General features: G+C 42.8%; 1 protein-coding gene across 4 annotated transcripts in view; it reads left to right on the top strand.

Annotated features, from left to right (window-relative positions):
- Positions 1 to 20817, top strand: part of stard3nl (STARD3 N-terminal like) — a 34558-nt gene that overhangs the window by 10643 nt on the left and 3098 nt on the right. For all 4 annotated transcript variants that reach the window (XM_080193999.1, XM_080193996.1, XM_080193997.1 and 1 more), the window contains 3 exons: positions 1138 to 1258; positions 1633 to 1731; positions 15317 to 15360. In XM_080193999.1, the coding sequence (XP_080050125.1) occupies positions 1138 to 1258; positions 1633 to 1731; positions 15317 to 15357 (261 nt within the window). In that variant the 3' untranslated portion in view covers positions 15358 to 15360. The remainder of the gene's footprint in view (positions 1 to 1137; positions 1259 to 1632; positions 1732 to 15316; positions 15361 to 20817) is intronic.

Below are 20817 nucleotides of genomic sequence, written 5' to 3'. Positions count from 1 at the left end.
ACAAAGGCAGCATTTGACTGAGTGTTCCATCAAACTGAACTTGTTGGGAATTGGGGGTAAAATGCTGTTTGGAATCATTCTTAAGGACAAAGAAAGGTGGTTCTGGTTATTGGAGGTCAATCTGTTCAGTTCTGAGACATCTCTACAGGAGTTCCTCAGGGTCGTGTCCTAGGCCCAACCATCAATGACCTTCCTTCCATCATAAGGTCAGAATGGGGATATTCACTGATGATTACACAGTGTTCAGTACCATTCACAACCCCTCAAATACTGAAGCAGTCTGTATCCACATGCAGCAAGTCCTGGACAATATTCCAGCTTGGACTGGTAAGTGACAAATAGTATTCCCCACACAAGTGCCAGGCAATGACTATTTCCAACAAAAAGGAATCTTAACTATCTCCTGCTGTCATTCACTGGCATTACCATCACCAAATCCCCTATGATTAACGTTTTAGGTATCACCATTAACTAGAAACTGAACTGGACCAGTCATATAAATCCTGTAGCTACAAGATCAGGTCAGAGCCTGGGAATTCTGACCCAAGTAAGTGACCACCACCCTGCGCACGGACCCCCACCCCGCAACCTGTCTACCATCTGCAAGACACAAGTCAGGAGTGTGATGGAATACTCTCCATTTGCTTAGATGAGTGCAGCTCCAACAACACTCAAAACTCAACACTGTCCAGGACAAAGCAGGCTGCTATCCGCACCCCATCAAACACCTTAAATATTCACTTGTTTCCACCACTGACATTCAAAGGAAGCAGTGTGTATTGTCTACACAATGCACTGCGATAACTTACCAAGGTTCCTTTGATTCCACTTCACAAACCTGCAACTTCTACCACCTACAATGATGAGGATGGCAGATGCATGGGGGTACCACCTGTAAATTGTCCTCCAAGCTAGACCATATTTACTTGGAACTATATCACCGTTCCTTCACTGTCGCAATCCTGGAACTCCCTCACTAACAGCACTGTGGGTGTACCTACATCATATGGTGAAACTTGTTCTGAAGGGTAATCAGGATAGGCAATGAATGCTGGCCCAGCCAGAAAAGATTTTTTTCTTTCATTATGTCCTCCATCACATTCTTTAACTTATTAAGCAGATCTTGTTTTCCTTTAGCTCTTGGTCCTAGGTACAGCCTTTGCTTACTTACTGCCAATCATATCCTTCATACTGGCCTGGATCGAGACCTGGTTCCTGGATTTTAAGGTGTTGCCACAAGAGTTGAAGGATGAAAACAGTAAGTGCAGTTGCTTTTTGTTTGTACACTCTACCCCCCTTGTTCTGCTGTCAGATTAAGTTGTTAACCAAGCCAGGGATATAGATGGTACAGATGAAGGGTGATTTATAACACTGAATGTTAGTCTTGTTTCAATTACATCAACCTAATCCCTTGTTTTGTTCACAAGCTATTCTCTGTCCATTCCACTTTTGCTGCATTGCTTTTCAAATCAGTAATAGGCTGGTTTACAAATTTGGAGTGTGTGATACTGTCAGATCAGTCGACCAAGTTGCAAACTTTAATCTGTTGCTTTAGGGATATAAATTGAATTAAATGACGTTAATTTTCTTCTGCCAGTGTCTGTAATACAATTATCATTCTTCCTGTTGTAGGAGTGTTTACAGTATCTGATATATCAGAACATGCACCACTCATTCATCCTGGTCCCCTCTCTGATGGACAATTTTATTCTCCTCCTGAATCTGTTGTTGGTGAGTATTGTAACTCTGGAATGGAGATTGTAGGGTAGCTTTATTTAGGCATATGATGCTGACATTCATTGCATCTGTTTATGGAATAATAAGCTGTTAATTTCCCTCAACCCTGCTTGTTTGTGTGAATTGTGTAAAGCACATGAAGAATTATGTGGATCTGATCACTTTCACCCAAATATCCCACTGATATTTTGGACACATGCCTCCAGTAATTGGCCATTCACCATGGTTGCAGCATAGGACCGGAAACCATGAGATGATGAACAGCTGCCCAAGACACTTTGCAGATGCTGAGTGGGCATGTTCTCTTGCTCTTCATGAGCACGCATCCATCTCGTTAGCAGTGATCTCTGCATTTTCTCAATGTTGAAATAAATCACACTCTTAAATTTGTACTCTCATCATATCCATCCTCTTTTTTCCCCTTAATCTGACTCAGCATAACCCATGCAGTTGTTTGTTGAACTCATTTGAACATCTCTGAATCTAGTGCTTGCTACAATGCATTCCCAACCTGAACATCTATTTTACATTGATCTCATCTTATACTTGTTCTTGGGGAGAGCCACTGGAACTCTGCATCTCCTGGAACCTGCCTCCTCCCAAAGCCTTCATCACTGACATACTCAACTGTAACCTCTTCATTTTATTATCCCTCTAGACCTGCAACTTCCTAACAACTTCCCATCTCTTACATCCACAATGGTGGAAGAAAGTACCTCCCCCAAATCACTGATTGCTGTTTCTTACCTGTACCAAAAACCAAACTCTTAACCAATGCCTCCCTGGCCTTCTGATGATGTGAGCAATTTCAGATTTCATTTTTCCAAGATTCAAACAACTCTTCATCTGGTTCTGCTTACCCCGCCCTGCTCTTCAGACCTCTGTCTTCTGACCCCTGTCTCTTCCTTAACCCAGCTCTTTCATCAAGCATTGTGACCACTTGCCTGACATCTCTCCCTGTCTGAGCCTCAGCCGACATTTTGTCTGATCATCTCTCTATGGTAACCTGGGTTTTTGTTTGTTAAAGACATAATGTAAATACAGGTTGTTTTAACTGTTTCCTACATAAATTATGATATTCTTAATGTGTTCTGAAATGGAATGGGGACCAGTCATCCAGTAAACCAATTTGAACAGTTGAACCTGGGTGGTGCTGCTTGGCATTTTTCCTTTATTGCTGTAAGTGTCATCACTGTGTCTGTACCTATGAGCTGAGAAACAGAGTAAGTTTCGAGTCCATTCTGTAGAAGTTTCATACAGACACAAAACGTTAATTGTGTTTCTTGCTCCACAGATGATGCCAGTCCTGCTGAGTTTATCTAGCATTTACTGTTCTGTTTCAGTTTGATTTATTGCATCATATTCCTGGATAATAAATGCTTGCTGAATAGTTTTTGGATGCTATTACTCTGTTCAGAATATACTGTCTTATGCTGTAGAATATGGTTCTAAAATTGGGTTTAATCTCGTGACATAAACGATTACTGAATTTTGCTGACTTGTGATATATCAGTTTCAGCCTGCACTTCTGCCTTTTGTTCAGCCTCTTTTTAAAATATAAGTTCAGTTCTAGTCGCTACAGAAGAGGTTGAGTTGAGGTTGATTCCCAGAAGTACAATTGCTGTTATAACCACGCTGATATCTGTGGGCTAGCTTGCAAGGGACCATTTCACAGTGAAGCTGTAATAAATGTAGTTGATGCGGTTGATTTTTGGAAATAGTTCAATTTCCTCCCTCCCTGATGCTGTTGTGCTGCAAATTTAACATGAGGGTGTGAGCTGTGTCAGTTCCAGCTGTCACCTCATAGAGCCATGTGTGATATGATGGGAGCCCCATCTCTCCACCACATCTCCTCTTGTTCAGTTTTTTTTTTAGAAGGATGGCTTGAAACTTAGCTTGGCCCATTGAGGGATTGTTTTTCTGCTACATGAGCCTGTTTTCCGAATCTCTGGAGCCATGATCTTAAACCACAATGAGTATTTCTCGTATAGTGTGATTCTCGGCTATGTTGCCTGGGTTAAGTTGGAGCAGGTGTTAGTTGTAAATAAGTTTAACTGTTTTCAGCCACGAAACAACCACTTCACTGATCTTGGGTGATCTCTCCTTCAGAAATTGCTATAAATAACAAAGCTTTAAAAATGTTTCCTCTTAAGGAAAAAACAAAAAATAATGATGACATGGACTGGCTCTAATTGAAGGGGTTGCCGAGTTTGACATTTAAAAAAATCTGCTTGGTAAATCTTTGTTTAATTTCTGTGAAATGAAACAGTTTAACCTCCACAAACTTTTGCCTTTGTACCCTAACACCCCCTCCCCCCACTTTGCTGTGGTGTACAGTAAGACTCCAGTTACACCACTGCATGCAGTTTTGAGCTCCACGCTATAAGGAAGATGTTGAGCTGATGGGGAAGTGGGATATTGCACAGATTCACCGAGTTGCTGCATACTGCTAGGAGTTACAAATATGACAAAATATCTAAATTGGGACTGCTTTGGTTGAACAGAAGTTTGAGATAGAATCCTAGAATGTTGCAGCACAGGAGGAGGCCATTTGGTTCATCACACCTGGGCTGGTGACTTGAAAGAACTTTCTAATTAGTTCTCTGCCCCCTTTCCCAAACAGCATGCTAATGTTTCTTTTTCAATTAGTTATCCTATTGCCTTTTGAATGTTACTATTAAATATGCTTCCACCACACTTTCAGAAAGTGCATTCCAGATCACAATGACTCGGTGTTTAAATTAAAAAAAAAATCCTCATGTCGTCTTAAATCTAATAGGTAAGGCAGATGAACTTAGAGCTTGGACTAGTATTTGGAATTATGATGTTGTTGCTATTACAGAGACTTGGTAAGGGAAGGACAGGATTGGCAGCTTAACATTCCAGAATGCAGATGTTTTATGCAGGATAGAGCGGGATGTAAAAGGGGTGGGGGAGTTACACTACTGGTTAAGGAGAATACCACAGCTGTACTTCGGGAGGATACCTCACAGCGCTCATACAGCGATGCAATATGGGTAGAGCTCAGGCATAGGATGGGTGTAGTTACAATGTTGGGGTTTACTATAGGCTGCTCAACTGCCAGCAGTAGATCGAGGAATAGATATGTTAGTAAATTTTAGCAAGGTCTAAAGGTAGCAAGGTTGTTGTGGGAGATTTTAACTTCCCCAATATTGACTGGGATTCACTTAGTGCTAGGGGCATGAATGGGGCAAGTTTCAAGGAGCATCCAGGAGGGCTTCTTGAACCGGTATGTAGTTAATCCAGCAAGGAAAGGGGCCATACAGGACCTGGTATTGGGGAACGAGCCCAGCCAGGTGATCGACGTTTCAGTAGGGAGGCAATTTGGGAACAGTGATTACCCATTCCCCCCTCCCAGAGTTCTGAAAGAAATGGCGGAGCTGATAGTGGATGCCTTAGTAATTATTTACCAAAATTCGCTGGATTCCGGGGAAGTGCCAGAAGATTGGAAAACGGCTAATGTTACGCCGCTGTTTAAAAAAGGTAGCAGACAAAAGGCAGGGAATTACAGGCCGGTTAGTTTAACGTCTGTAGTTGGAAAAATGCTTGAATCCGTCATCAAAGAAGAAATAGCAAGTCACCTAGAAAAGGATGGTTTGATAGAGCAGACGCAGCATGGATTTGTTAAGGGGAAGTCGTGTTTGACGAATTTATTGGATTTCTATGAGGATGTGACTAGTGCGGTAGACAGAGGGGAACCGGTGGATGTGGTGTTTTTAGATTTCCAAAAGGCGATTGATAAGCGGCCTCAAAACGTTGCTACAGAAAGTTAGGGTGCATGGAGTTGGGGGTAAGGTGCTAGCTTGGATAGAGGATTGGCTGTCTAATAGGAAGCAGAGAGTTGGTATCAATGGGTGCTATTCTGATTGGCGGTTGGTGACTAGTGGAGTGCCGCAGGGATCGGTGCTGGGGCCTCAATTATTTACCATTTATATAGACGATCTGGAGGAGGGGGCTGAATGTAGGGTGACGAAATTTGCTGATGACACGAAGATGAGTGGAAAAGCAAATTGCGTGGAGGGATCTGGATAGGCTAAGCGGGTGGGCGAGGACCTGGCAGATGGAGTATAATGTTGGCAAGTGTGAAGTTATCCACTTTGGCAGAAATAATAGGAGGGATTATTACTTAAAAGGCGAAAAGCTGCAGCATGCTACGGTGCAGAGGGACCTGGGGGTCCTTGTGCATGAGTCGCAAAAACCAGTCTGCAGGTGCAGCAGGTGATCAAGAAAGCGAATGGAATGTTGGCCTTTATAGCGAGGGGGTTAGAATATAAAAGTAGGGAAGTCTTGCTGCAACTGTACAGGGTACTGGTGAGGCCGCAACTGGAGTACTGCGTGCAGTTTTGGTTGCCGCACTTACGCAAGGATATATTGGCCTTGGAGGGAGTGCAGAGGAGGTTCTCTAGGCTGATACTGGAGATGAGGGGGTTGGACTATGAAGAGAGACTAAATAGACTGGGTCTGTACTCGTTGGAGTTTAGAAAGATGAGGGGAGATCTTAGACGTATAAGATAATGAAGGGGATGGATAGGGTAGAGGTAGAGAGATTCTTCCCGCTTAGAAAGGATAGCAGGACTCGAGGGCACAGCCTCAAGATAAAGGGGCGGGGGGGGTGCAGTTTAGATCGGAGTTGAGGAGGAACGTCTTCACTCAAAGGGTGGTGAATCTCTGGAATTCTCTGCCTGTTGAATTGGTGGCGGCTACCTTGCTAAATATATTTAAGTCATGGGTAGATAGGTTTTTGATAGACAAGGGAATTAAGGGTTATGGGGAGAGAGCGGGAAAGTGGAACTGGTCCACTTCAGATCATCTTATTGAATGGCTGGGCAGGCTTGAAGGGCTAGATGGCCTACTCCTGCTCCTATTTCTTATGTTCTTATTACAATTCAATAAGCTTTAAGGTACTGATGGATAAAGGTAAGTGTAGTCCTCAAGTTAAGGTGCTAAACTGGGGGGAAGGCAAATTGCAACAATATTAGGCAGGGACTGAAGAAAGTAGATTGGGGGCAGATGTTTGAGGGCAAATCAACATCTGGCATATGTGAGGCTCTTAAGTGTAAGTCGACAGGAATTCAGGACCAACACTTTCCTTTATGGATAAAGGATAAGTATTGCAAGTTTTGGGAACCTTGGATAACGAGAGATATTGTGAGCCTAGTCAAGGAGAAAAATGAAGCATTTGTCAAGGCCAGTTTTGGGAAAAACTGGGAACACAAAGCATTTGTGGAATATAAGGAAAATAGAAAGAAACTCAAACAAGAAATAAGGAGGGCTAAAAGGAGTCACAAAAAGTCATTGGCTAGCAGGATTAAGGAAAATCCCAAGGCACTTTATACATAAAGAGCGAGAGGATTGACCCACTCAAGGACAGGGGAGGGAATTGAAGCGTGGACCCAGAGGAAATGGGTGAGGTATTAAATGAGTATTTTGCATCAGTATTCACAAACAGAAGGACTTGGTGCATGATGAGTCTGGGGAAGGATGTGTAGATAGTTTGAGTCATGTTGAGATCAAAAAGGTGGTGGTGTTGGGGGTCTTGAGAAACAGTAGATAAATCTCCAGGGCCTGATAGGATATATCCCAGAATAGCGAGAGGGGCAAGGGAAGAAATTGCTGGGGCTTTGAGAAAAATCTTCATATCTTCACTGGCAGCAAGACAAGGTCCTAGATGATTGGAGAATAACCAATGTTGTTCTTTTGTTTAAGAAGAGTAGCGAGGATAATCCAGGTAATTACAGACTGGTGAGCTCTACGTCAGTGGTGGGGAAATTATTGGAGAGGAGTCTTCCAATTATTGGACAGAATTTACTCCCACTTGGAAATTAATGGCCATATTATTGAGAGGCATCATGGTTTTGTGAAGGGGAGGTCGTATCTCACCAACTTGATCGAGTTTTTTGAGAAAGTGAAGATGATGATTGAGGGTAGGGCAGTTGATGTTGTCTACATGGACTTCAGTAAGGCCTTTGACAAGGTCCCTCATGGCAGACTGGTGCAGAAGGTGAAGGTGCACGGGATCAGAGGTGAACTGACAAAGTGGATACAAAACTGGCTTGGTCATAAAAGACAGCGGGTAGCAATGGAAGGGTGCATTTTTGAATGGAGGGCTGTGATTAGTGGTGTTCCTCAGGGATCAGTGCTGGGACCTTTGTTGTTTGTAATATATATAAATGATTTGAAGGAAAATGTAACTGGATTGATTAGTAAGTTTGCGGATGTCATAAAGGTTGGTGGATTTGCAGATAGTGATGAAGACGTCAGGATACAGCAGCTTATAGATCAGTTGGATACTTGGGCAGAGAGATGGTAGATGGAGTTCAACCCGGACAAATGTGAGGTAATGCATTTTGGAAGGTCTAATACAGATAGGAAATATGCAGTAAATGACAAAACCCTTCAGAGTATTGATAGGCAGAAGGATCTGGGTGTACAGGTACACAGGTCACAAAGTGGTAACACAGCTGGAGAGGGTAGTCAAGAAGGCTTACGGCATGCTTACCTTCATCGGTCAGGGCATTGAGTTTAAAAATTGGCAAGTCATGATGCAGCTTTATAGAACCTTAGGCCACACTTGGAATATAGTGTTCAATTCTGGTTGCCACACTACCAGAAGGATGTGGAGGCTTTGGAAAGGATACAGAAAAGATTTACCAGGATGTTGCCTGCTTTGGAGAGCATTAGCTATGAGGAGAGGTTGGAGAAACTTGGTTTGGTCTCACTACAACAATGAAGATTGAGGGGCGACCTGATAGAAGTCTGCAAGATTATGAGGGGCATGGACAAAGTGGATAGTCCGAAGCTTTTTTCCAGGGTGGAAGAATCAATTACTAGGGGGCACAAAGAACAACCCAGCATGGGAAACAGGCCCTTCGGCCCAACGAGCCCGTGCCGCCACATCACCCTACACCTATTCTACCCTGCATGTCTACGAATGGAACCCCTAACTTAGCCAGATTCAGGGGAGAATAGTGTCAATTTGGTAAAACCAATCAGCCTAAGAGCACAGCTTTGGGGAGTGGGAGGAAACCGAGCGCCCGGAGGAAACCCACGCAACCACAGGGAGAATGCGCAAACTCCCACAGACACAGGCCCAAATCCATGTATCTGCACAGCTAGCAGTGCTAGTCACCGAGCTGTTGCGGCGCCCGTCTACCGGTCCAGGATCAAGCACACACACCGACACGAAGTACTAGGCCACTCCCGGAACTTCCGAGAGCAGCCCACGCACGACCCACCGTGTGCATGCCCCTCGTTTGACACGAGGTGGACCTCCACCTGCGGAATAAAAAGACAAAAACGTTAATCTTACAAGCCTGCTTTTCCGGTGTCTCCCGAGGTTCTAACCTTATTTAATAGCCCCTACCATAACCCTCCATCCTCGTTTCACTCATGTGTTTATCTAACTGAACCTTAAACGAGTCCAACGTTCCTGCCTCCACCACCCTACTCGGTAGCGCGTTCCACACCCCCACAACTCTCTGCGTAAAGAACCTTCCTCTCACTTCCAAATTATACCTCTCCCCCCTCACCCTTAAATCATGACCTTTCGTGTTTGTGCCCAGTCTAGGGAGCAGTCTCTCACTATTAACTCTATCTATTCCCTTCAGTATCTTATATACCTCTATCACGTCCCCCCTCAATCTCCGTCTTTCCAAGGAGAAAAGTCCCAGTTTCTCTAACCTTTCCTCGTAACCCAGCCCCTCCATGCCAGGCAACATCCTGGTAAACCTCCTCTGCACCCTTTCCAGAGACTCCACGTCCTTCCGGTAGTAAGGTGACCAGAACTGGACGCAGTACTCCAAATGCGGTCTAACCAACGTTCTGTACAACTGAAGCATTAGACGGCAGCTTTTATACTCTATACCCCTTCCTATAAAGGCTAACATTCCATACGCCTTCCTAACAACCTTCTCCACTTGTGACGCAACCTTCATGGATTTGTGAACCTGCACTCCCAGGTCCCTCTGTATGTCTATACTCCTAATCTGTCTACCTTTTATCACATAGCTCCTCTCTGCATTATTCCTTCCAAAATGCATCACCTCGCATTTGTCAGGATTAAATTCCATCTGCCACCTATCTGCCCAATGCACCAACCTATCTATATCCTGTTGTATCACCTGACAATCCAGTTCAGTACCCGCCAACCCTGCCATCTTGGTGTCATCAGCAAACTTGCTGATCACACCACCTACACTCTCTTCCAAGTCATTTACGTATACTACAAAGAGGAGAGGTCCCAGTACTGAGCCCTGCGGCACACCACTGGTCACTGGCCTCCAGTCCGACAAGGTCCCCTCCACAACTACCCTCTGTCTCCTATTACCCAGCCAGTTCTCAATCCACCTAGCTACCTGGCCTTGTATCCCATGCGCCTTAACCTTTTCTACCAGCCTACCATGAGGGACTTTGTCAAACGCTTTACTGAAATCCATATAGATGACATCAACGGCTCTCCCATCATCAACCGTTTTTGTCACCTCCTCAAAGAATTCCACCAGATTCGTAAGGCAAGACCTCCCTCTAACAAAGCCATGTTGCGTATCCCTAATCAGATCGCAACGCTCCAAATGCTCATACGTCCTACCCCTAAGTATTTTTTCCATTAATTTCCCTACCACCGATGTCAAACTCACTGGTCTATAATTTCCAGGGTTATCTCTACTACCTTTTTTGAACAGCGGTACCACATTAGCTACCCTCCAGTCCTCTGGGACCTCACCTGTGTCCAAAGAAGAGACAAAGATTTGCGCCAGAGGCCCAGCAATTTCATCTTTCACCTCCCTAAGCAGCCTGGGATAAATACCATCAGGCCCCGGAGCTTTATCCGTCCTTACGCTACCTAAAAGCCCTAGCACTTCCTCCCTCGTAATAGATATTTCCTGCAACTGATCCTCCGCTCCCTCCAAGAGACCGCACGATTCCGAACCCCTCTCCTTCGTGAATACCGACGCAAAGTATTCATTCAGGAGCTCCCCCATTCCCTCTGACTCAATACATAAATCTCCACTCTTGTCCCTAAGAGGACCAATTTTCCCTCTAACTACTCTCTTGCCTCTAATATAGGAATAAAATGCCTTTGGATTTTCCTTAATCCTACCAGCCAAAGCCATTTCATGCCCTCTCTTCGCCCTTCTAATTCCCCTTTTTAGCTCCCTCCTACTCTCTCTATATTCCCCCAGCGCACTCTCCGTACCCAGTCGTTTTGACCTAACATACACCTCCCTCTTCTTCCTGACCAAGTCTTCAATACCCCCTGTAATCCACGGCTCTCTAATCCTACCTTTCCCATCCTTCCGCTTAACCGGAACATACCTCCCCTGCAACCATTTCATTTTGCCCTTAAAAGCTTCCCACTTGCCAACCGTGGACTTTCCAGCTAACAGTCCCTCCCAATCAGTGTCCTGCAGCTCCCTCCTAATTCTGCTATAGCTCGCCTTTCCCCAGTTCAGCACACTCCCATTCGGCCGGCACTCGTCCCTTTCCATTTTTATCCTAAAGTAGACGGACTTGTGGTCACTGTTAGCCACATGTTCGCCTACCTCTACCTCACCCACCTGCCCCGGCTCATTACCCAACACTAAATCAAGTATAGCCTCTCCCCTAGTCAGGCTAGTTACATACTGCTCCAGCGACCCTTCCAAAACACATTTCACAAACTCCTCTCCCTCCAATTCACTCCTGGAAGATTAAAGTCACCCACTACTACCACTCTGTTCTTCCTGCACCTGTCTGAGATGCCCCTACAAATGCCTTCCTCCACCGACCTCGGGCTGTTGGGTGGCCTATAGTACACCCCTAGCAATGTGATCTCTCCCTTTTTATTCCTCAACTCCACCCACAGTGACTCAATCCCTGTCTCTTCCCTATCATCCTCCCTCTGCACTACTGTGATGTTTTCCTTTACTAAAAGAAAAATGCAGAGAAATGTGAGGTAATTCACTTTGGTAGGAATAACAGATGTGTTGAGTATAGGGCTAACGGGAAGACTTTGAATAGTGTGGAGGAGCAGAGGGATCTAGGTGTATGTGTACATAGATCCCTGAAAGTTGGGAATCAAGTAGATAAGGTTGTTAAGAAGGCATACAGTGTCTTGGCGTTTATTGGTAGGGGGATTGAATTTAGGAGTCGTAGCGTTATGTTGCAACTGTACACAACTCTGGTGCGGCCGCACTTGGAGTATTGTGTGCAGTTCTGGTCCCCACATTACAGGAAGGATGTGGAGGCTTTGGAGAGGGTGCAGAGGAGGTTTACCAGGATGTTGCCTGGTATGGAGGGGAGATCCTATGAGGAGAGGCTGAGGGATTTGGGGTTGTTTTCGCTGGAAAGAAGGCGGCTAAGAGGGGATCTTATTGAAGCATATAAGATGATTAGAGGTTTAGATAGGTGGATAGTGATAGCCTTTTTCCTCTGATGGAAAAATCTAGCACGAGGGGGCATGGCTTTAAACTAAGGGGGGGTAGTTATAGGACAGATGTCAGGGGTAGGTTCTTTACCCAGAGGGTGGTGAGGGATTGGAATGCCCTGCCTGCTGCAGTTGTAAATGCGCCTAGTTTGGGGGCGTTTAAGAGGTCTGTGGACAGGTTTATGGACGAAAAGGGATTGGTTTAGGTTAGTGGGTCATTGTTGTGTTTTTTTTTTAACTGGTCGGCGCAACATCGTGGGCCGAAGGGCCTGTTCTGCGCTGTAATGTTCTATGTTCTATGTTCTAACAGTGCCACCCCTCCACCTCTCTTCAACCCTCCTCTGTCACACCTAAAACACTTGTACCCAGGAACATTCAGCTGCCAGTCCTGCCCCTCCCGTAACCACGTCTCCGTTACAGCCACCACATCTAACTGCCTCACAAACATCAAGGCCCTAAGCTCATCCGTTTTCCCTGCCACACTCCTAGCATTGAAACAGACACAGTTCAACCCACGAGTGTCCCTCAGAACCTCCTTCTTCCTGATCATTTTCCTTTCACCCGACTCTCTCCCAGCCACCTCCCCCCATTAGTTTAAACCATTCCTGATAAGTCTAAGGTCCGAGGAGCAAGGTTTAAAGGAGATGTACGAGGCACTTTTTTTTTTACACAGAGGGTGATGGGTGCCTGGAGGTAGTGGAAGCAGATATGATGGTGACTTTTAAGGGGCAGCTTGACAAATACATGAATAGGATGGGAATAGAGGGATATGGTCCCTGGAAGAGTAGGGGGTTTTAGTTAAGTCGGGCAGCATGGTCGGTTCAGGCTTGGAAGGCCGAAGGGCCTGTTCCCATGCTGTAGTTTTTTGTTCTTATATTCTCTGGTTCCTGTCCTTTTGCTGCTGAAAACTATTATTCCTTATTTACACTATCAAAATCCTTCATTATTTTAAACACCTCTGTTCAAAGGAGAACAAATTCATCTTCTTTAGTTTGTCTATATAACTGAATCATCAGCAATGCCATTCTGGTAAATCCCCTCTGCACCCTTCCTAAAGCTTGGCATCCTTCCTAAAGTGTAGCTCTCCCAGAACTGTCCATGTTACAATAGTGTGGCCCCTACCAATGTTTTAAGCCAAGGATCCTGTGTGCCTTGTTAACCGCCTTTTCAACTTATCCTGCCACCTTCAAAGTTTATTTATGCATGCCACCATGAAGGTTCTATTTTTACAATCCTTCTAAAATTGTACCTTTTAGTTTATATTGTCTGTCCTCATTCTTCGAATCTAACTACATCATTGCACACCCCTGTTAAATGTCATCTGTCCATTTCACCAGCCTGTCTGAATCCTAAAATCTGTTGTTACTTTCCTCAATTCCAAGTTACTTTCCTCAATTCCAAGTTTTGTATCATTGGCATACTTTGAAATTATGTCCTATACAGCCACGTCCATGTTGTTCAACTATATCACAAGATCCTGGCATTGACTCCCGGGGGCCATGTATGTTTGTTTCCATCCAGCTAAAAAAAAACCAGTAACCAATATCTCTGCTTTCTGTTTCTCAGCTGCCATTGTTCCTTTGGTTCCACGGACTTCAATTTTTCCAGCAGGCCTATTTTGTAGTTCTTTATTAAACATCTTCTGAAATTCATTCAACATCAAATGTCCTCCTCCTCGTTAACTCTCTGTAATTCAAAGAGTTTTGTGAAGTTAGGTAAACATGATTTGCCTTTAACAAATCCATTCCATTTCAGTTCATTTCATTCATTAGCCCATGTTTTTCAAATACCAACTTATTTTGTGTTTCCGTGTTTTCCCACCACCAATATTAGGTTGACTGTTGTGTTGGTATTGGGGTTTAATTGCCCCTCCTTTCTTGAACAGAGGATTAGCAGTTGCAATCTCCAATGCTCTTTCAACACTCCACTGTTTTAAGGAGCACTGGGAGATTGTGGCCAGAGCCCCCACAACCCCTTTCCTCCCTCAGTACCTAAGATGCCTCCTATCTATACTAGTTGAGTACCACTAATCTTTAAGTACCTCCTTTATTTTATCTGATTTAATATTGCTGCCATCTTCTCCTTTAATGCTACATTGACAGCGTCCTGCTCCTCCTCAGTGAAGACGAATGCAAAACTCATACTTTGACTATAGCTGTTAATTCTTCAAGTAGACTTTTTTTGTGGTCCGTATACAGCCCTGTGATTACACATTTACTATTTAAGTGTGAGAAAATACTTTTGGGTCTTATTACTTGAAATTAAATTTTCATATTCCCTTTGCCCCTCATTTCCTTTTTTTTGGTTGACCTCTGTACTTTCTGTACTTAGTTTGGTTCTCTGGTCAATTACGAACTGATGCTTCTTCAAACCCCGCTTTTGCTGTTTCGTTTAAGGGAGCTCTAGCTTTGGATGGGAATCTGTCTACTCTTAACAAAAGTAGAGTTCTGCGGATCATGGAAATCTGAAATAGCACAAATGCTAAGATTGAGATAATCTGTACTGAAGAAAGATCATTTCGACCTAAATCATTAGCTCTGTTTCTCTTCACAGCTGCTGCCTGACCTAAGTATTTCCTGCAATTTTTTTTTATGTTCTTTACACAAACACTCTCTCCTTTGGAGTCCTCCCTCCAATTCAGAGAAGTTGGGACAGAATTGATGATAACAGGTTGTTTCCAGTAGTAAAATGAGGGTCCATTGACATAAGAGATTTAGGAGAAGGGTAGGAGAAACTATTTGGAGATTGTGGGGCTGTAGGATCCCGACTCAACTTGCTGATTGAAACACAACTGTGTCAACATTTAAGAATAGGTTAGAGAGGTGTTTGAAGGAAAATGGGGATTGAGCAGATAAGTGGAATTAGAATGCTTCTATGAAATTTAACACCCCAAAGAACTGGTTAGCTGAATAACATATTTCTGCGTTGTAATTTGCAGATAGTCATAGAAGCAGAGCTGTCTGAAAATGACAGTATTGTCTCTTGTGCAGCCTTCCAACGGTGTTCTGTGTTTATTTATCATTTTCAAATCAGGAAAATAGTTACCAGTGTTGATGAGATGTATCTTTTGAAAATAGACATAATTTGTATCCTTTTTTTCTGAGGATTGAGAAATTATCAGGAGGTTGACAATTGTGTGTGTTTAATTTGTAGATTCTGATGAGGAAGATGATGCTGGCAGTCAGAAGCATTAATAGGTAAGGAAAATGGCACTCTTCAAGTCCAGCCACGTGAGTGAGAGTACTGACTGGCAGCATGGTTTCACAGTTACACAAAAAGATAAAAGCTATTATTAAGTGCACTTTAATTCATCCCCTCTTTCTCTGGCCCGTGCAATATTCTCTGTCCGTTTCAACATGCTTACTCTGTTTCTTCTCCACTGATTTTAGTTACATATGGTATTCTTCCTGCTCTATTGAATGTATGATGTTCAAGACAAGAGGCTGAGACGATACAGATGGACTTCTAATACCAAATTGTACTGTTACAATGGTCTATAACTAAGCCAGGCTGGAACCTGAACTTAGCAGAAAGGATGACCAGAAAGGTGACAGTTTAAGCTAGTAGGTGGAAGGGAAAACTTGGATAGAAGCAGCAGTTTAAATAATAGCTTGAAAACAAACAAAAGGGTAGAGCATAGATGAACAGTCAGAAATTGTATTTTAGACACCACAAATAAAGGGAAACTGGATGATGTAAAGTAATTAAAGCAGGAGAGAGAAATAGAAACATTAGAGCTAAGGAAGCTGGGACTGTCTAGTCCAGTTAAGTTTTCTTTGTACAAAATATTTGAATAAATTGCCAGGTACAGGTACAAGTTCAACTTGGAGGGCCTGACATGGTAGCTGCTATGGTGGCATGACTACAAGACAGTCAGGACTGGGAACTATATCCCCACCAGGTTTCAAGATCTACAGGAAAGATGTAAAAATGAAGAGAAGTAGTTTTAATGATGAAAGGATGTAATGAAAGATAAACAGATAGTGGAGGTTTTACAGATAGATTTAAGAAATATGATTTACAGTTGCAGCAGGAGTCATGAATAGCACCCCTTGTAGTAGCTCTGCAGTAATAGTTGTATAAATGCTATGGCTAAGCAAGCATGCAATAAATGCAAAATAGTTTTAATAGGATAAGGGGATTTTAATTTTCATATAAATTGGGATAATCAGACTCACAGTGAAGGGGCGCGAGGCCCTTGCAGAGTCTCATTTTGGTTCGGGGCCATACTCTGGGTAAGCAGGAATGAGAGAGACTATACCAACTAATGTATGAAAACAACCAACTTTATTAGATAATTATTAATTAAAGAAAAATGACAAAAGACAACTTTACATGTATGTATTTGTAATATAGTATATAAGTACATACATTACAAATTAACCCCAAATTGGTCTCTTTACAAGAGCTCCCAAGATGGTGATATTTCCTTTTGTTCATATATCACCCAATCTGAATAATCTTACATGGGGTGGACACTCCTGTCAGCCAATCGGTTGACAGGCTATTGGCCTCCTGTATTCTTGAGTAGTTGAATAATCCACACCGATGACAACCCCAAATTTTAAATACTGTGGCCTTTTAAGTCCAACTCCTGGCTCCATTCCAGCCTTTTGAGGCTTTACTCAGACTTGAATATGAGCCCTTATCAAATTCACCACAGAGACACTGCAAGGTTTTGCAGACTCTGAAATATTCAAGGAGCTCATGCATCATTTGATGGGTGTCTCCCATCTGCCGTCAATCAAACTGTATCTTTTTATTTCTCACCATGTTTGACCACCCCACACTCAAACTATTCATTGTCCTGACTTCAAGGAAAATGACTTAGTTAAACAAAGCCAACTTTTAGTTTACTAAATCTAGGTTGAGAAGGGAAAACAGTGATATAGACAAAATATCAGTATGGTCAGTATGAAAAAGGTGATCTTGAAAAAAAATGAAGGTTAATATCACTGTTTACCATTGATTAATGACTTAACTTGATCAAAGCACAATAATGTTTAGTTTTAAATCGAAATCTATAAAGTAACTTTGCAAATATTTAATACAAACTTAAAATCGAGAGCAAAACAGAAATAAAATGCAAAAATACAAATTTACAGAAGTTGGTTGTTGCAGGCCTACAATACATGTCAAAAGGGAAAGAAGTGTACTTGCCAAAAAAAGCAGCCATAGGCAACTAAAGAAGTAAGAGAAAACAAAACTAAAGAAAAGTGTACAGAAATGCAAAGAGCTTCTGATCTGGTGATTGTTAGTTTTGTTCTTTTTTTCTCCTTCCTTGGAACGAGCATGTTTCCCAAAATGTCAAAGCTGCATCTAAACACACTGATTATGTTGCAACCATTCTTAATACAGAACAAAGAGTTTCCATGTGGCAGCTTCACACCTGTTGATGAAACTGTTGTGGCCAATATATCAGCTCTAAAAAGTTCTGATAAGAATCTCACAGTAGACCAACCGTGGTCGGTTGTGTTATGTCAGGTTGTGCAAACTGCCATTACTTGTTGTGGTCCGCAGCCCTGACTAGAAATACCTTTATCTTGTAAGCTTATGCCTCAGGTTCATATTGAAAACCCAACAAGACTTTAAACAAATGTTGCAATAACTTGTGTTTTAAGTTGATATAAAAAGCTGCCATATATGTTAACCCTTTTGTAGATTGTAGCAGCTGGTACTTCAGTCCCTGGTGTTTGTTCCGGCACTCTATATCTGTACCATTTTCTTGCCTTTGAACCACATTCCTTTATGTCCTTGGCCACCAAAATCTACTGATCCCAGACTTGAAATCACTATTGAATTTCCATACCCATACCTTTTTGACAAGGATGTTGGGGTTGTGGTACCAGATTTCCATTACTCTTTAGTTGAAGGAACTGCTTCCGAATTTTGCCCTGGCTCTCATTTTAAGATTATTTCCCCTTGTTCTGAATTCCTTCACTGGAGCAAATAGTTTCTCCATTATTAAATTGCTATTGTTTTGAGCAGCTTGATCAGATCAGCTATCAGTCTTCTGTACTCAGAGGGATACAAATCATGTTTATGCAACCTGTCCTCAACTTAACCCCCTCTTAGTCCCATTATTCTGGTGAATGTACACTGAATCGATCCAAAGCCTGAGGTGCGATGCCAATAAATAAATGGAGGGAGAACCATAAAGTGGCTCAGTGATTAGCACTGCTGCCTCACAGCACCAGGGACTAGGGTTCAATTCCAGCCTTGGGTGACTGCCTGTGTGGAGTTTGCATGTTTTCCCTGTGTCTGTGTGGGCTTCCTCTGGGTGCTCTGGTTTCCCTCTACAGTCCAAAGCAGCATGGTGGCACAGTGGTTAGCACTGCTGTCCCACTACCAGGGATGAAAGATGTGCTGGTTAGGTGCATTGGCCATGCTAAATTTTCCCTCGGTGTACCCTAACAGGTGCCAGAGTGTGACAACTAGGGGATTTTCACAGTAACTTCATTGCAGTGTTAATGTAAGCCTATGTGTGACAACAAATAAACTTTAAACTTTGAATGTTGAGCTGGCATTGATGGGTATGCCTTCTTTGTTGTAATGCTTTGTTACAATTAGCTGTAGAAGTTAAATTGGAATGATTCAAACGTTATATCAGGTACAATCTTAACTTTTCCCCTGTTATGGTGTATGGCCTATTTTCTACTTTACACTTTTTAACCTCAGCATGAAAAATAAAGCTACTCAAAATCTTTGTGAACAAATTAGAGTTTACCAACACAGAAGGAAGCCATTTGGCCCATGTCTGCACCAGCTCACGAAAGAACTACCCAGCTAGTCTCATTCTCCAACTCTCTCTCTGTAAATTTATCACTTTCAAATATGTATCCAGCTCTCTTTTGAGCCTGCTGTGGAATCCGCCTCCAGCACTCTCCCTGACAGTACATTCCAAATTTTAAAAATACTCAGAAGTTTCTCCACAATCCACTCCTAGCTCTGTTGCTGACCATCTTGAAATTGTGACCTCTAGTCACTGGCATACCAACTAATGGAAACAGAATAACCTCCTTTACCCTGTAGAAATTGTTCATAATTTTGAACACCTCAATAAGGTCACCTCTTAATCTTCTCTGTTCCAAGGAGAATAAGCCAAATTTCTCTAATCTTTCCTAAGATCTTCATTCATGGTATCATTCTAGTAAGTCTCCTTTGCACTCACTTGAGTATCTTTCCTTAATATCCTTCCTTAAATAAAGTACTCAGAACTCAACACAATACTCCAAATGTGTTCTGACCAATGACTTGTAGAGGTGTAACATCACTTCCTTGCTTTTATACCCTATGCCTCTATTTATAAACCTAAGGATCCTATAAATCTTCTCAACAACTGTTTCAATGTGCCTGACCATGTACTCCCCTCAAAGTTGCATCATTGAGCCTGGATTGTTTCCCCATGTTTCTTCTGCCAAAATGTATTACCTCAAGTTTCGCTGTATTGAAATTCATCTGCTAGGTGTCTGCCCATTTGGCCAACTTGTCCACACCCTTCTAAAATCTCTCCACATCATCTTCACAATTCATTATTCTCCCTAGATTAATATCATCTGCAAATTTAGAGATTTTGACCTCAAAGCCCATCTCTAAATGATTAATTTAAATCAGAAAAAGCAAAGGTCCCAACGCTGGTCCCTGGACAAACACCATTTTCAACTCATCACCAGTCCAAGAAATGCCCATCTATACCTACCCTTTGTTTCCTATCCCTGAGCCTACTTCTAATCTTTGCTGCCAAGGAGCCATCAGTCCCTTTGTTAACCAACCTGCCACAGTGCACTGTATCTACCACTTTCTGAAAGTCCAAATATACAACATCCATGGCACTCCCTTCATTCACTGCCTGTGTCAACTCAACAAAGAACTCAATTAAATTTGTCTTGCATGACTTGCCTTTGACAAAATCATGTTGATTGTTTCATATTAACCAATTTTTTAACTAACTGCAATTATCTAATCCTGAATTATGGCTTCCATCAGTTTTCTCAGTATTGATGTCAAGCTGACAGGTCTGTGGTTTCCTGGGCTATCCTTTACTCCTTTCCTAAACAACAGCATCACATTTGCAATCTCCCAGTCCCCCAGAACTAATCCTGTGTCCGGAGAAACCTGGAGAATTTCTGTCAACAGCTCTGCAATTTGCTTCCTTACCCCTCTCGGCAATATAGGATGCATCCCAACCTGGCCTGGCAACTTCTCTACTTGGAGTGCTGCCAGCCTTTTTAGCCCCTCTTTATCTGTCACTATACTGCTCAGTTGCTCAACATCTACATTTTCAACTGGGTCACTGTGACATTTAATTTTTTAAAAAATTCTGCAGAGCAGTGGGACACTCTAATGAAACTCTAGCAGCTAAACTGGAGATGATGCGAGGAAAGGAGACTTTAGGCTAAGAGAGGATCTGGGCCTTTCTTGAAACACGAGCAACAGTGTTGTGATACTGTTTTTAGAAAGAGAAGAGAGAGGTTGATGAGTCTGCCAAATTGCTGTTTGATAATTGGAACTGATGTTACTGTCAGCATGGCCATAGTTCTTTGATCTCTGTGTTGAATGCCACAGTAAGAAGTCCCACAACACCAGGTTACAGTCCCTGTGTTTACCACAGTCCAATGCTGGCATAGCCACATTTTGAATGCCAAACAGCAGAG

This window comes from Carcharhinus amblyrhynchos, chromosome 8 (genome assembly GCF_965287045.1).
Source record: "Carcharhinus amblyrhynchos chromosome 8, sCarAmb.v2.hapA, whole genome shotgun sequence".
NCBI lineage: Eukaryota > Metazoa > Chordata > Chondrichthyes > Carcharhiniformes > Carcharhinidae > Carcharhinus > Carcharhinus amblyrhynchos.
This window is presented reverse-complemented; position numbering and strand designations above follow the sequence as displayed.